Genomic DNA, 15,042 nt, shown 5'->3' on the forward strand with positions numbered 1-15,042 from the left:
AACTCCTTGAAGGCTGTTAGAACAGCGCCAGAATGCAGAGTTTGGAAAGAAGCAGGAACACATAGATTAGTTAAGTATTAGCTATTGCACTGTTGAAAAAAAAAAGACATAAATAAAAATGAGTGGTCCTGTTCTCAATTACCTAAACGCAAGCAGTGGGGAGAAAATGCACAAGAGAACCGAAAGATGCACGTTTTGTTTGACTTAAACCTTGATCATATACATCCGCGAAAGTTGCCAGCAAAAAAAAAAAATAATAATAATAAAAATCTCAAAACATATATGACACGTGTATTATTTATTAGAAATTGCACTGTTTACCATTTATACAAAAAATAATAATAATGATAATAAATACTAATGAATCCAAAAGGGTCATTTTGACCCCCTTTACGCACTCGCGTTTTTGGTTCTATTCTAAATAGACAGCTCACTCTCTCTCTCTCTCTCTCTCTCTCTCTCTCTCTCTCTCTCTCTCGCTCGCTCTCTCTCTCTCTGCCCATTGGCTACTGGGGTCTATGGTTCACATGCAGCCCATCATTGGTTTTTATGAGTCTCACCCCCTCCCACTGCAGCCGTCCTCCTCTTGCCTGTGTTTAGCAGATCCATGTCCATCATCTACCTCTGGACGGTCAAGTTCGCTGGCACGTCACGTCCGCACTTGAACTTGCAGCAGCTCAGGGGGCTTCGCTTACTTTCCATTCCTGTCTTGTGTTCTTCTCCAAGAAGCCATGAAGCCCAACGCAAGCGTCCTGCAACTACACGCGCATCTTCTCTACTATTCTTTATAATTCATGTGGGATACCCGATGCATCGCTGAAGAAGATTTTTACTCTGGACTCTCTGAAGACTCTGGCTCTTCCCAATGTGAACCCAGCTGAGACCGTGTCCAACATGTCTCGCCGCAAGCAGGGCAAACCCCAGCACTTAAGCAAACGGGAGTTTTCGCGTAAGTTTACCGGGAGCTATTCTTTTTCTTTCTTGATATCTGAAAATGCATTTCATATAAATAAGTTTTTAAACAGAGTTCAAGGTGCGTCTCTTAAGATGGAGCGAAGCGCGTTTTGCTGTTGAGTTGCGCTTCGCAATGATTCGCAACGCAAAGGCATTTGTGTGCATATGTGTGTGTATGAAGTAAATTAAGCGTGATTTCCTAGCATTTAAATCATTTTAAAAGGAAAACCCAGCTCTAAGTTTACTTTCCCTTGAGATATTTTTAAAACCCAAACTAGAGCTTCCCTTGAGCTTTAAAGTTAAGCTTTAAATTAATTAATAGCCTACATTTGTTTTGTATGTTTATTACACTATTAGTTTTTACTAACATGTAGTATTTGTTTTCAAAAACTAAACAAGTGCGTTTAAAAGCTGATTTCAGAAAGTGTTTTTTTCTCCTCAACTTCCTCCTTCGCTTCTACGATTTTCAAGAATTAAAACAAGGAATATAAATAACGAAGGTTTGTTATTCAGGGGAGAAAAAAGTTTGTTATTAGGTGAAAGACAACGTATCTTAGTTTTATCCTTTGCATTGTATATACAACCCAGGTTTTATGAATCTATCATGTCAAACCTGTTAAAACCCCCCGGCGACGATTTCAAAGCACCTCAAGTGTTGCGCGTCAAAACCTTACAAACATAAAGGCTATTATAAATAAGAAAAAATAGGTTGGATGTACTTCATATGAAAGGGAAGTTTACAGTAGATCTATTAGAGTTGAGTTTGGTGTTATGTCTCTATTTTAAATCGCGTCTGAACGTGTTTCTAATAGCACCGACACGGCATCTTGTGATGCGTGTTGCAATGTGTAGCCGCTAGGAGGCAGAAAATTAACAAATGATGCCCCATTCAAGATCAGACACTACTAGGTGAACTTGAACTTGAGCCCAGCCTTCTCTCATTTGTTAAGTGTACCCACACATTTCCCGTTTAAAACACATTTACAGTGTTTCTTATGCAAACATTGCTTTGGAGGTCATGGAAGTCAATGACAAACGATGCTTGATAAAGTTGATAAAAAAGGAAAATCTGCCATGTACTTAGATGTGCAAAACTGTCTATTCATGTTGATTAAAAAAAAAAAAATCTACAAAAAGATGCTAAAAATTAAAATACTTTCCTTGCACCTTGAATACACAAGGGTATACAATTTTTTTTATTTTTTATAGCCTGTTCAGATGAAAAAAGCACCATGTCGTTGACACATGTCTTTTTGTTATATTTGTTTATCATGTCGAAAAAATGTGAAAAATATTAAATCATCTTAAATAGTTTAAAAGTGATAGTGCTTTTATTTTGTTTTCCTAATGTTATGTTTGCAAACTCTTCTGATGCTTCACAAAAGGTTTGAACTACACCTGTCTTTTCTAAGGTTTTGTTCCAGGTTATAATGTTAACACAGAACTGTGCATCTTCCAAGCACGACTTAAAAGAAAGAAAAAAAAGTAGTATAAGAGAATTGATTAAAATACTGGAGCATGTTTTTAGTCTTCGTATCGTCGCCCCTACCTTTTATCCCACATGACCTGACACAGAATTAGGGTTAACCTACCACCGATGGCAACAATCTCCCTCAGCCCAGTTCAGACGCATGATGTGGTTTTGATTGCTCTTTCATATGTTCTGGCTGTCCTTCTGGGAACTACCCCACATACTCCCCTCAATAGCTAACCTCAGTTCAGAGGATTCCAGCACTTTTAACTAAATGGGTTCCAATCATCTTCAAGTCAAATTAGAATCTATTTTTTGATTCTCTGAGGTGTTGGGTTCATTAAGACGTGAGATTGGCAGGATAATGAACAGGGTCATGCAACTAAAGCGAACAACCCCCTCCTCTTTACCATTACTGGGCAACCACTGTTTTTCTCTCTGTCTTCGGTTTCTCATCTTCTCTGCATCTGCCTTTCATTGACTGTCAGTATTCCTCTGATAGAAGTCGTCACCTTAGAATTATAAGGTTCTATCTGCGTTCCGAGTGGTTTTGAGATATTGAGCTTCAAAGTTTTTGCATTCTATATAGCAAAAATTATATGGGGAACAAGTCTCTTTCCTACATGAGAATGACAGAGACCCTAAATGTATTCTAAATGTACAATATCAAAATCCTCTCAGATTTTTAAATGGGGATTTTGGGAACAGGTCAAATGCAGATAGAACCTTCTAATTCTAAAAAGTCGTTTTCTGCTTGGAATTATAAGGTTCTATCTTGCAAAACATTAATTAAAGCAACAATTTTCAAGAAATAAAAGTAGTTTACTTACAATTTGTTTTAAAAAATAAATTACTGTTGTAACAATGTGTCAACATGTATGAGAATTTAATGCTTTAATGCTTTCTTCATCACATTTATTTAATAGGACAAATATTTTTTTCCTTGTTAAAAGGCAGTGCTGAATATTTTGTCCAGAGCAGATGTTAATTTTATAATTATAGTGGGTAATTAAAGACATTATTGCAGAAACAGTTAAAAAAAATCAGCTACTCTAATCCATCTGACCAGGACTTTATTCCACAAAAAGCCATATTCAACCATATTCGCAAAACTATCGTTTTCAACATCTTTAATAACAACAGTTTGATCGCTATTGATCACATTCAACATCAAATGACAGTGACACTTATATTTCATTAAGTATACTTTACATTATGCAATTGCTCTGCAGTAAAGCCATTCAAGCCAGTTGCAGATACTATTATTTGTTTTATGCCGGTAATGTATATAATGCCGGTAGCGGTAATAATAAATAACGCCATCATTATGTTTTAAACACTGCCACTTTGAGGAATAAATGTGAATTGCACTCATTGATTCTACAGACGTGCAATTGTTGTTTTACGTTTAATCTTTCCTGCTGTTATGGAACAGTCCAGTGACATGACAAAGAAAGTTGATCCTGATTGGTCCTCTTGTTTGCATTCGAAGTGCTGATTGGCTCACAGATAGAACCTTATAGAACCAAGTTATAGTTCGACTCTGCAGATAGAACCTTTTTCTTTTCTAAATAAAAAGTCCTAAAATGTACACAACTTTTTAAAAAACCATCACATAATGTAAATAAGTTGTCACAGAATAAGAATATGTGAATAACTCAATTTTGACAAAAATGTCAGATAGAACCTTATAATTCTAAGGCGACGAAGTGTCAGCATTGCAATAATGGATAGATATCAGTGTCTCCTGACACATTTGCTGTGCCTTTGTATTGTAACACTGGAAAATTATATTAATATGAATATTGTGTCTAAATCAGCATCCCGAACAACAGGGATCTTTATCTTTTTAAATAACATTCCAAAAATATTAGCACAAAAACATTTTTTTAAATGTTTTAGTTGGATGCCATCTAACGTTTTTTACGGCTGTTACTAGAGAATATTCATAAGCAATACTCATAGCATTTGCATCATGATTAGTGACTAAAACTGTATGAAATCAGTTGCTATACATCCATATGACACCTGACTACATATAGATGACATATAACACCTTTAACGCCACTGCAAATTTCAACACCTTGAATAAATATAATTATCACTTACGGTACATATATAATTAGCACGTATGAAGTCATTATCAGGTTTCAGTATGGATATTACAGGATGTTATTCCTCTATCTCTCTCACCTCCCTTTCTTTGTTTCTCATACCATAGCCGAGCCCGTGTCGGCAGATATCCCAGAGGACGGGGAAAGCCATCCCGGATCGGAACCATCCACCCCTAAAGGGGATCAGGACCTCCTCACCTGTGGTCAGTGCCGCTCCAGGTTTCCTTTGGCTGACATCGTGGTGTTCATCGAGCACAAACGCAGGCAATGTCAAGGACGCCTATGCATGGACAAAGTTTCAGACCTGTCACCGTCACCTCCACCCGCAGGCCTGCGGCGAGCCTGTGCCCCAGTGGAGGTGGCAGTTCAAGTTTCGCCCCACGGAGAGGAGCATTTAGCCTCCACGCCGCATGGATTACGGCCCAAGCAGGAGAATTTAACAGGTAGAGTAACAGATGTCTATATGAGAGAGTTCGGGAAGTCGAAACTTCTAATTGCAAGGCCTTGACGGATAACACGTTTCTCCTGATACCTCATGGTTTTACAGCCTCACATTTTCTGAGATTAGTACACTTATTTAAGAGAAAAAAATAAGTGTACTTGACTATATACTGTAGTAGATGAAAATAGTGTCCGTATGAATGGACATTCTCTCAGTTCTCTCATGTGGCTTTCGCAGATGTTGCCGCGTTTAGTGTGGTTTTCACAAGGTCATATCTCACTCCAGTAAATGTATAGCTGCAGAGTGGTACATTCATGCTGATAAAAAGGAAAAGAAAATCATTTTCAGCTGTCCAAGACAAGGCCTGCCACAGATTGTTACTGATTTAGCCATTTTTCTAATTATGAGAGAGTGTTTCCCTTTGCGTTGACCGCAGCGTATCCGGAATGAAGAAAAACATGCAGCACATATTACGATATTATGTAGCAGTTGTGCATTTACAGTACATCTGCTAGTATGCAAATTAATGGTTTAGACTTTCACTTTAAAAACTGATTCCATTGGGATGCTGTTATCAGCTTGGATTGTCCAGACAAATCTTAATTTGAATTACAATTATATTATAATTTTTTGCAAGCTGCAGTTTGTCTTGAGGTCACATTTGGATGAGGTTTGTTAAAACATCTACATGTCTTTCTACATTGGATAGAATAAGAAGTATGGAGGAATATTTACGTTTACAAATTTCATCAATCGGGATGAATCCAGTTCAGATTCAGATTCTGAAAGTTCATCGTTCAAGTGAAATGTGCATTACATGGATTCTGAACCAGATCTACTCTAAATATAACTTTCATTTTAGTGAATATTAGTACATTTACATGTATGTAAACATGTGCAACATGGCACTGTGCAGAGTCTTCGTTTTACAGCCTCTTCCAAACTGATTGAAATTTCATTCAGATCGAGGTTTTTACGTGAAGGCTTTTCAATCCAATTGAGCAGTCAGTCTGATTCTAAATGGATTATTTGGGTTACATGTTCAATAGTAATACCAGTAATAATTGCATGCAACTAACCCTAAAACAAACCTTAATCTAACCTTACAGTAAGAATATGTTGGTGATTAATATTACTCAGTGCTTAATTGTCTAATTAATTACACTGTACCAAGGACAACATAAATAAAGTGCAACCGAAAGTGTTTTTTTAATGCACGCCTTGTAGTATCTCTTAGGACATTCTGTGTTTGCCCGTCCCGGTCCAGACAGGTCACACGCTTTCGCCGTTACATGTAAAGCACATGCGTGATCTTCAGTCTGCGGTCGCGTCGTGCAAGCAGATGTCCGTCACAACAGATGGAATTCTGTATCGGCTGTAAATGGTGAATCCGTTAAAGGTTCACGCTTGGAGAAATTTGCATGATAAACAATTTAAGATATGCATGTGGACACAGCAGCTTTTAATACCCCCCCTTAACAACACCCCCATTTTATTCAAGTCTGAATGCCCCCGAGCGGCCAGACGATGAGCTCAGGCAATAACCCCCTTCTGCAGACCTCCCTCCCTCCCCCTGCCCCCTTATCTGCTATCTCTCTAGGGTTATTTTCTTAAGTACATCCATGTGAAGCCATTTTCTCTGAGGCTGATATAGGTGATCCCGTCTCGTATTGCTGTTTAATAGGCTTTGTACCGTCTCCTGGTCTCTACAGACTTTCGAAGCAGCTCTTCATCATGTAGACACAAAGAGAAGAGCTTTGATGATGAGTTAACTATTATATTTTTTTGCGCAGGTCATATTTACATTGCACGTTAACTGCGTGTAACTACTAAATTGCGATGAAATGGACTCTTTCTGTTATGCTATCTGAGGTTCTTGGCCTTGGTGTCTTGATGTCTTTGGCACTGATCCACTATTCTCTTACCGGAGAGAGTTATGGATCATTAGCTGGAGGAGAGCAAGTGGAACGAAAGACAGGAAGTTTGGGGATCCCCAATAGTGCACCATTACTGAGGAGCTTTACAGGCTTTGCGTAAAAAAGAACGATCGGAAATGACGAATCTTTTTAATATCTTGATTTTTTGTTCTATACAGCGAAGAAAATAAATGGAGCAAATAAAGACTTGTACTGAAGTCTTCTACTCTTCCCCTGAGAAAAAAGCCTTTGTTTGGCTCTATTGGAGTTTCAGAAGAGATCTCAACTATGTCTTAAACTGCACTCAGATTTGTGAATATGAGCTCAAACATTTCTTAGCTCTATACACTTCAGCTTGTCTAAAATAGACTTATTTGTCTCCAATTTTTTTTCTTGAGAGAAACATTGATATTTTCCTGAGTTGTTTGATGCTGATAGTGTTTTAATATTGTTTCTTTAATATTTATGTCAGGTTGATTAGTTTGTTTATAAGAGTCTGAGCAAGAGTGCATGTGTCTGTGTTTGTGTGTGGTTTGCTGAGTCTCGATGCAACATGACAGCACGTTTGACTTGGCAGACGCTGCCAAGGGGTTCCCTTTCAGTGGGCATATGGCAGGACATTGGCACAGAGCAGGCGGGAATGTGTATTGTGGTGAAGTTTATATATTTGTAGCTGACATGGCATTTCAACAACTAACAGCAGTGCCCTGCAGTGCGACATGCATTCTATTTTGCATTTTTACATACTTGTATAATTATTAAACATGCAGGTTTATGGCCTCATTAACTGACGGACTCCATGGAACATTAGTACTTTTAAAAATTGTGTTTGCTAAATTGAAACTTTTGTAGCACATAAAATATACAAATATGCAAATTTTGTTTGCATAACAGAGCTTGCATGAAAACACATCTATTGTGGACACATAATGTTTACTGGCTCTGTTTTGGCACACAGCTCTTTCAGCATTAAGCTATGCAATCATCAGATCTGTCAGGAGCACATGATATTCTGACTCACCTGTGTGTGCGTTTGTGTACAGCTGTGTTTGTGTGAGTGTGGCCAGCCAGCTGAACTCTAGACACTTCTATTTAGTGTTTGCCTTGGGAATACAAAACTGCCTGCAGGTCTGTGCTGATATATTGTAGGTAATATAAAATATACAGTACATGCTTTATACTGTACTAGCTTTGATTTGGCTTAACTTTTGGGTATAAAGTTGTACAAATGTGTGCTCTGAAGTAAATTGGGTACATGTGCTCTTTTGCATTCATGTCCTCTAAACAAAGATTTTACCTATGCATTAGTGTGGTTTTATAAGATGATGTGCAACTGATTTAGAAAAAAAAAATGTTCAGGACAAGGTATTGTTATAACATGGCTTTCTCAATATATGTGTGTGTGGTCTGCAGATGGTGTGTCTTATCTGTGTTCTATAGAATGAGATAAAGACCCAAGAGGCCCCTCACTGTCTGAGTCTGGGGTCATGGTTCCCTGAAAGTCTCTCTCTGTCTCTCGTTGTCTGTCTCCATCTAGATTTTATTTTTTTTACCTCTTTATTCATGCTTTTGCATGCAAACTCAATTTCGTTTGGGTCAGTTGGTTGCACCAGAGTTGAACGACATCTGTAGTTTTGCTACACTGTGAAAAAAAATGCACATTCTGATGCAGGCAGAAAAGTCAACATCAGTGCACATCTGTAAAGACACTTAAGTCTCTTAAATCAGAGTGTTGGACTATAGACAGCGAATAGGAGGGCAAATAATCATTTAATAATATGTATAGACATTAGTAAATGCACAATGCGAACAGTGCCGATTAATTCGTTCAATTCTTTGAACGTGAGTATTTAATTTTGCTCCTTTACTGCAATAGAAGCACTGAAGTGGAATGTAACAAAATGTTTAGTCTTTTATCTTGGGAAACATTCTCTCTCTCGCTTTCTTTCCCGCTCCCTCTCTCTGAATCTCACTGATAATATTCTGTGGCTCATTTGAATTTAAAGCACTTCTTTAATCTTCAAAGCCTTGATTGCTTTATGAATATGCATGGTACATGCAGACTTTAGTTCATTACCTTGTTGTAAATTCTAATGACCATTAGTCCCTCTAGGTAATTGCCAATTATTTTGCATATTTGATTAGCCCATTATGAGTTCATTCAGTTGATATGCGTCAGGCGAAGAAGGACTGAGTCGCTAGAGAAATAAACAGAGCAGAACAGAGCTGTGCACCATTAGAAGAGTCTTTTATTCCAAGTCTCACTGCTTAAAATAGCAACTTTATATGACAATGAGCATTGCATAAAATGTAAACAAACATCTACTGGATTTCCATGTAGCAGTCATGAGCCAAGGTCATAAATGATTGATCGCTCCAAACAGAATCTAGTTGGATTAGTGCTACATGATGCCACATAATGGATTATTTAGTGTTTCTAAAACATTAGCAACCGAAAAGGAGATTGAGGTTGCTTGTTGATGTGTACTTCAATGTGTGCCATGATGAATCTTTCATGTGTACATTTGGCCATGATAAATTTGTTTGGTTAAATTGCACAACTATAATATGTAAATTGGAATGCGTTTACATGCAAGTATGTAAACGTAAATGCTCTTAATTACTCTAGTTTGATTTCATGCCGTGTTTTTTTTTTTTTTTTTTTGCAAAATATGTTGCATTGCACTTCATACGTCTTTTACAACTTGTAGTTAGCTACCTGTATCATAACTCATCTGATTTAATGTCACAATTGAAGTGAACTCTATCGCCACCTTAAGTACTGGAGCTAACAGTAATGCAAAAAAACATATTAAGTAAAGTTTGCATGAAGTATTATGCAGACAAAATATTACATTTGCTTACTTTAGACTTTAGTGAGTTCATTCCTTCACTGTTTAGGAAATCAGCACCTGTGTTTCATTTTCAAGTAAGATGCAGTGCAGCTGGCGGTACCTTTATCTGTCCCATCACAGGTGCTGGCTCTCCTCCGGATCCTGACTTAACCCTGTGTCTATGTCATGGGGTGTGAGAAGAGGCCGGCAGGGAGGCCGGCGGGGACACAATGGGGGGATTGTGCTCAGGGCGGGGGCTCGGAGGCTGAGGCAGCCCTGGCTGTGGCCAAACAGGTCGGGCCAGACAGCATGATAGATGGCTTTGTTTAAGGGTCCCGGGGTGGGGCCTGAACTTGAGGCACTTTGTTTATCCTGAATAGAGCAGGGGGGAAGACGCTGGAATGATCTATGTCTCGCTCGCTGAAGAGCTTTAGAGGGAAGGAGACAGGAACGGAGAGAAACATCCACAAAACAGTGGCAGAAACAAGTCAGGAAACCAGACAGATGCAACGGGAAATTCGGTTGAAAAATAGCTGAAGATTGCCCCGAAAAATACTCACTTAGTCACCCGCATGTCTTTCCAAACCTGTCTGACAGACTTTACGCAGCTCTCTTTCATGCACTGAAAGTGGATGGTGACCAAAACTCTGGAAAAAAATACATAAATAAATCATAACAGTAGTTTATATGAACCATCAGTATGATAACTTGCATGTTAGTCAAGTGCACGTCCTTCCAAACACATCTGACTGACTTTTTTCAGTAAAACACAAATCTAGAAGTTTAGATCTATGTTCAGATTGCACTTTTTCATACACTGAATGTAAATTATCACCAAAACTCTGAAGAGGGCAAAAAATTACCATAAAAGTACCATAAAAATTGTTCATATGAATTTTCATTACGATAATTTTGTGAGTTACTCACCCACATGTTTTTCCTGAATGACTTTCCTGTGTAAAACAAGAATATAGATGTTTAGATAAATGCTCATGCTACCCTCTTCCATACAATGAATGTAAATGGTCACCAAAACTCCAAAGACGGCAAGAAATTCCATAAAAGTACCATAAAATACTTAATATGAATTATAATTTTGATCATTTTGTGTGTTTCTCACCCGCATGTTCTCCAAAACTCATGTGAATGACTTTCTTCTGTAAAATAAGAATATAGAAGTTTAGATCAATGTTCATGCTGCTCTCTTCCATACCATGATTGTGAAAAAGACCATAAAAGGATCATGAAAAACAGTCCATATAAACTATTAATATGATTGTCCTTCCAAACCCATCTGAATGACATTCTTCTGTAAAACAAAAATATAGAAGTTTAGATCAATGTTCACGCTGCTCATTTCTATACAATGAATGTGAATGGTGACCAAAATCCAAAAAGAGCAAAATAGACCATAAAAGTATCATAAAAAACATTCCATATGACCTATCAGTATGATAACTTGTCCTTCCTAACCCATCTAAATGACTTTGTTCTGTAAAACAAGAATATAGAAGTTTAGATCAATGTTCACGCTGCTCTCTTCCATACAGTGAATGTGAATGGTGTCCAAAAATCCCAAAAGTGCAAAAAAAGCACCATAAAAGTATCATAAAAACAGCCCATATGAATTATCAATATGATAACAAACCTGCCTGACTGACTTTCTTCTATAAAACCCAAATATAGAAGTTTGATCAATGTTTATGCTGCATGTTGTGATAACTTGCAGAGAACAGACCACATTTTTCTGAAGTTATTTACTGGAGATTTTGTCTCTGCAGCCATTGTCATTGTTCATTTTCATTACATATTCATTGTTCATTACAGCTTGAACTGTATGCAGTAAATGTCTCCTTTTCTGTTCCGTGAAAGAAGTAAAGTCATACAGGTTTTGTTTGTATTTTTAGACGAACTGCTCTTTAAAAAAGAGTAACAGTAGTAAGAAGGAATAAGGTAAAGGAAGAGAAAGTGACTGAGGGAGAGCAGTGCTAGCTGAGCATGTGTTCTTTAGGTTAACGGAGGGTCAAGTCGAGAACTGCTGGAGGGGGAAGGGCCGTCCTCTCACCCTGATGGTGGCTGTCCATTTCTAGATCAACTTGGCTGTGCTCCAGCTCTTTTAAATCTGACTAGATGTCATGCGCACACAGATACGCAGCCCTCATACCTGCTGCCTGTATATCAAATACCACTAGGTTTGTTTTCTCGCTTTTTTTTTAGGCCAAAGGCAAAAAGAGGCGCTGACTTTTGGACTGGTTTGAACCGGTTGGCCGGCCTTGTCTTCACTTGCGTGCCTGTGTTGAAGACAATTCACAAAACACATGCGTACGCACAAGAAAGAATACCTGAATGAACCTCTTTTGAGAGTGCAGGACAATGGAGAGCAGAGATATACATTGTGAACTGAATACGATGGGTGTCATGAAACCGTTCAGAACTACTAGGGCGAAACGAGACAAATGCAACACGATCAAGCTCATTTGAAGTGTGGAAATCACACGTTTGTGAAAATATCTGTTCGACATAGAGATGGATAAATATGTTCCTTTGCACGCTCTTCACTTGTCTATCAGTTGACCCGCACATTTGCATATGTATTTATGCAGATTTTTGAGGGGGCTCTCACACACAGCAGGGGTCTCAGAGTGTCACGGTTTCTCAGAGTGAATTTGTGCGTCTTTGTGTTCGATTCTGTTGGATATGTCTATGTGTGTGTGTTAATGCGATAGGGTACGTTGCTCTGTTTTCTCAATCTATCTGTTTTCTCGATCTTACTGTTGATGTCTCTTTTTCATGTTCTCTATTTCAGTATGTGTGTGTATATATGTGTGCCATACCCCACAAAGTGGGCCACAACTTCCAGATGGTGCTCTGTAGCTTTGTTTGGTAAGTGAATTCTTGAGTGGTAGACGGTCTATCAATATCCCCTCTCAATGTGTGGAGAGAAGCTGGATATATATTCACTTACATACTCTTTTCGCAGCCATCCTAGATAGTTTTAGTTCTTCCACATCTTTGTTTATATCAGATGTGATTTATTTTATGAAAGTGTGGGTTAAACTAGCCAAGGCCATCCACATCAAGATGGAGGACGCTCAGATGTGCTCTCTTTGTCCATTGACTTCTTCCTCCATTCTGAAGAGTTCAGGAAAGAGCCACTATGGTGGGGAAATTGTTTGACCTTTTACTGTTACTGCTGCTCCCTGACAGAAATGCAACTGTGGAATTACTTTTTCTGAAATCATTGAGTCAAAAATCGTGTCCTTGAGTTCTTGAGTTTTGCTTTTGGAAAATATATACATACAACTCTAAGCAATCGGCTGAAACCTAGATGGCATGACCTCTGAACAGTTCACCTTAAAATAAAAAAAAATCTAGTCATTATTTAGACACAAAACGACGAATGAGTCAATTGATTTTCTTTCTTTATTAAACATTAAAAGAGATGTTAGCAATAATGGTCACGCTCAGAGTTCACACTCTTTCTTGACCAAAGGTGACCAAATCCAAAAAGAAAGCACTGTAAATAGAGAATGATGACTGCCTCTAGACACATAATGGCAAGTTTGGTGTCACTGAGAGCACAAGTCATGCCAATTTGACATATGTGCAGGTCAAATTAGATTTTAGAGTGATTTTCAGTGAACAAAGACTTTTTAATTGTTTAATCAGTCACAGAAAGCTATCATTTTGCTTCAGAAAACTTGGAATCTAGCATTTATCTAGCATAATCATTTGTTTGGACTAAAATTATTAGTATAACTATTAGTGTTGGGCGATATGCTCAATTTTCATATCGCCCTATCGTCAGCCTGAGAGATCGCCGATACACGATACTATCGTGCTAATTTAAATAATTATCTATGTACTAAATTCCTTATTCGTTTTGTAAAGGTAGACTTTCTATTGGCATATGATTAAGTTGTGCGTGTACAGAGCGCTGACTGTAGTTCTGCCGGAGTTGTTCAAGTTACTTTCGGTTTCATTCTCTGCTATCGTCAGTGAGTGATTTGTAAATGTGCGTGCCAGAATGTAAATTAATGAATCTTTCTTTACCCGTCATATTGCGATACTGTTACCGCTGTATGTCTGACCGTTGTCATCAGGTGATGTTGTAGTTCAGTTCATATTGAATGCGGAGAAGTGATGCACGTGTAATTCACGTGCGTATGTTTAGCGCCATTTGATCGCATCGTAATTCTAATTAACGCCCATAGACTTTACTGAGATGAATGTTTATGTTTACTATATACAGACTGATTATGATACATCGTAATTAATTCAGCCTGAACCACGTTTTACTACCTCTGTTATCCTAATGACTGCAATGCTAATATAATATAACACTCCCTTTAAAATCAGTTAATCTACCACCGTACTGTATGATGAAAATCTCCCATTTTAACTGCACGAGGTGCGTTAAGGCGCCGTAGCCTCTCTATGCGTGTGTTTATACCGCGGCAAGTTTCTGAAGCATCCTAGAACAGACTCTCTGTGCTGCATTGCTAAAGTTAAGTTCTTTGTTGACGGATAATAATAATAATCGTCTAACTATCGTCAAAGGCATCAGCAACAGGCGATATCTCTGACTATCGTCGATACACGATACTATCGTCTATCGGCACAACCCTAATAACTATATATATATATATATATATATATATATATATATATATGTGTGTGTGTGTGTGTGTGTGTGTGTGTGTGTGTGTGTGTGTGTGTAATTTTGTAGTTATCGGAATGTTGTGTTATAAGTGGGACTTTTAATTTGACAGCACTGAAAATCCAGTGCCTGAATGTAGATGCTAACAATTTCTTTATTTTTAAATCCATAATAGAATTAATGAAGTTGCTATCTAAATTATTTACATTTATTTTACAATTTTTTAACTTTCTTTAACTTTTTGTTTTCAAATCAATTAATTTTCAAAAATTAAACATTGTGATATGTGACCCTGGACCACAAAAGCAGTCTTAATTTTTCTTTTATGGCAAAAATCATTAGGATATTAAATAAAAAATCATGTTCCATGAAGATATTTAGTAAATTTCCTACCATTAAAGCAACACTAAGTAACTTTTTTTACCTTAAAATAATGTTTCCGAACTCATGTCAGTGGTTCATCAACTCATAACATTGTGAAACGGCACTTTCGTATTCGCTTTGCGATCCTCTATCAGCCATAACAGCACTATGTAAGTTTGGGTCGTCGGGTCGCGGTTTTGTAGTTCAAATGATACTACAAATGCGACTTGCTTCACGGCAGGCTTCACAAAAGGTTTTCACACTTTTATAAAGTCATACAACATACCA

The 15,042-nt window shown here is 37.8% G+C and overlaps 1 protein-coding gene across 1 annotated transcript in view; it reads left to right on the forward strand.

The window, feature by feature from the left end:
* Positions 1-632: 632 nt before the first annotated feature.
* The window catches only part of bcl11ab (BCL11 transcription factor A b), a 34,218-nt gene continuing 19,808 nt past the window's right edge, over positions 633-15,042 (forward strand). The window contains exons 1-2 of the mRNA XM_073851510.1: positions 633-949; positions 4,647-4,982. Of these exons, the coding sequence (XP_073707611.1) occupies positions 895-949; positions 4,647-4,982 (391 nt within the window). The 5' untranslated portion in view covers positions 633-894. The remainder of the gene's footprint in view (positions 950-4,646; positions 4,983-15,042) is intronic.

This window comes from Garra rufa, chromosome 12, assembly GCF_049309525.1.
Source record: "Garra rufa chromosome 12, GarRuf1.0, whole genome shotgun sequence".
In the NCBI taxonomy this organism is placed as follows: domain Eukaryota; kingdom Metazoa; phylum Chordata; class Actinopteri; order Cypriniformes; family Cyprinidae; genus Garra; species Garra rufa.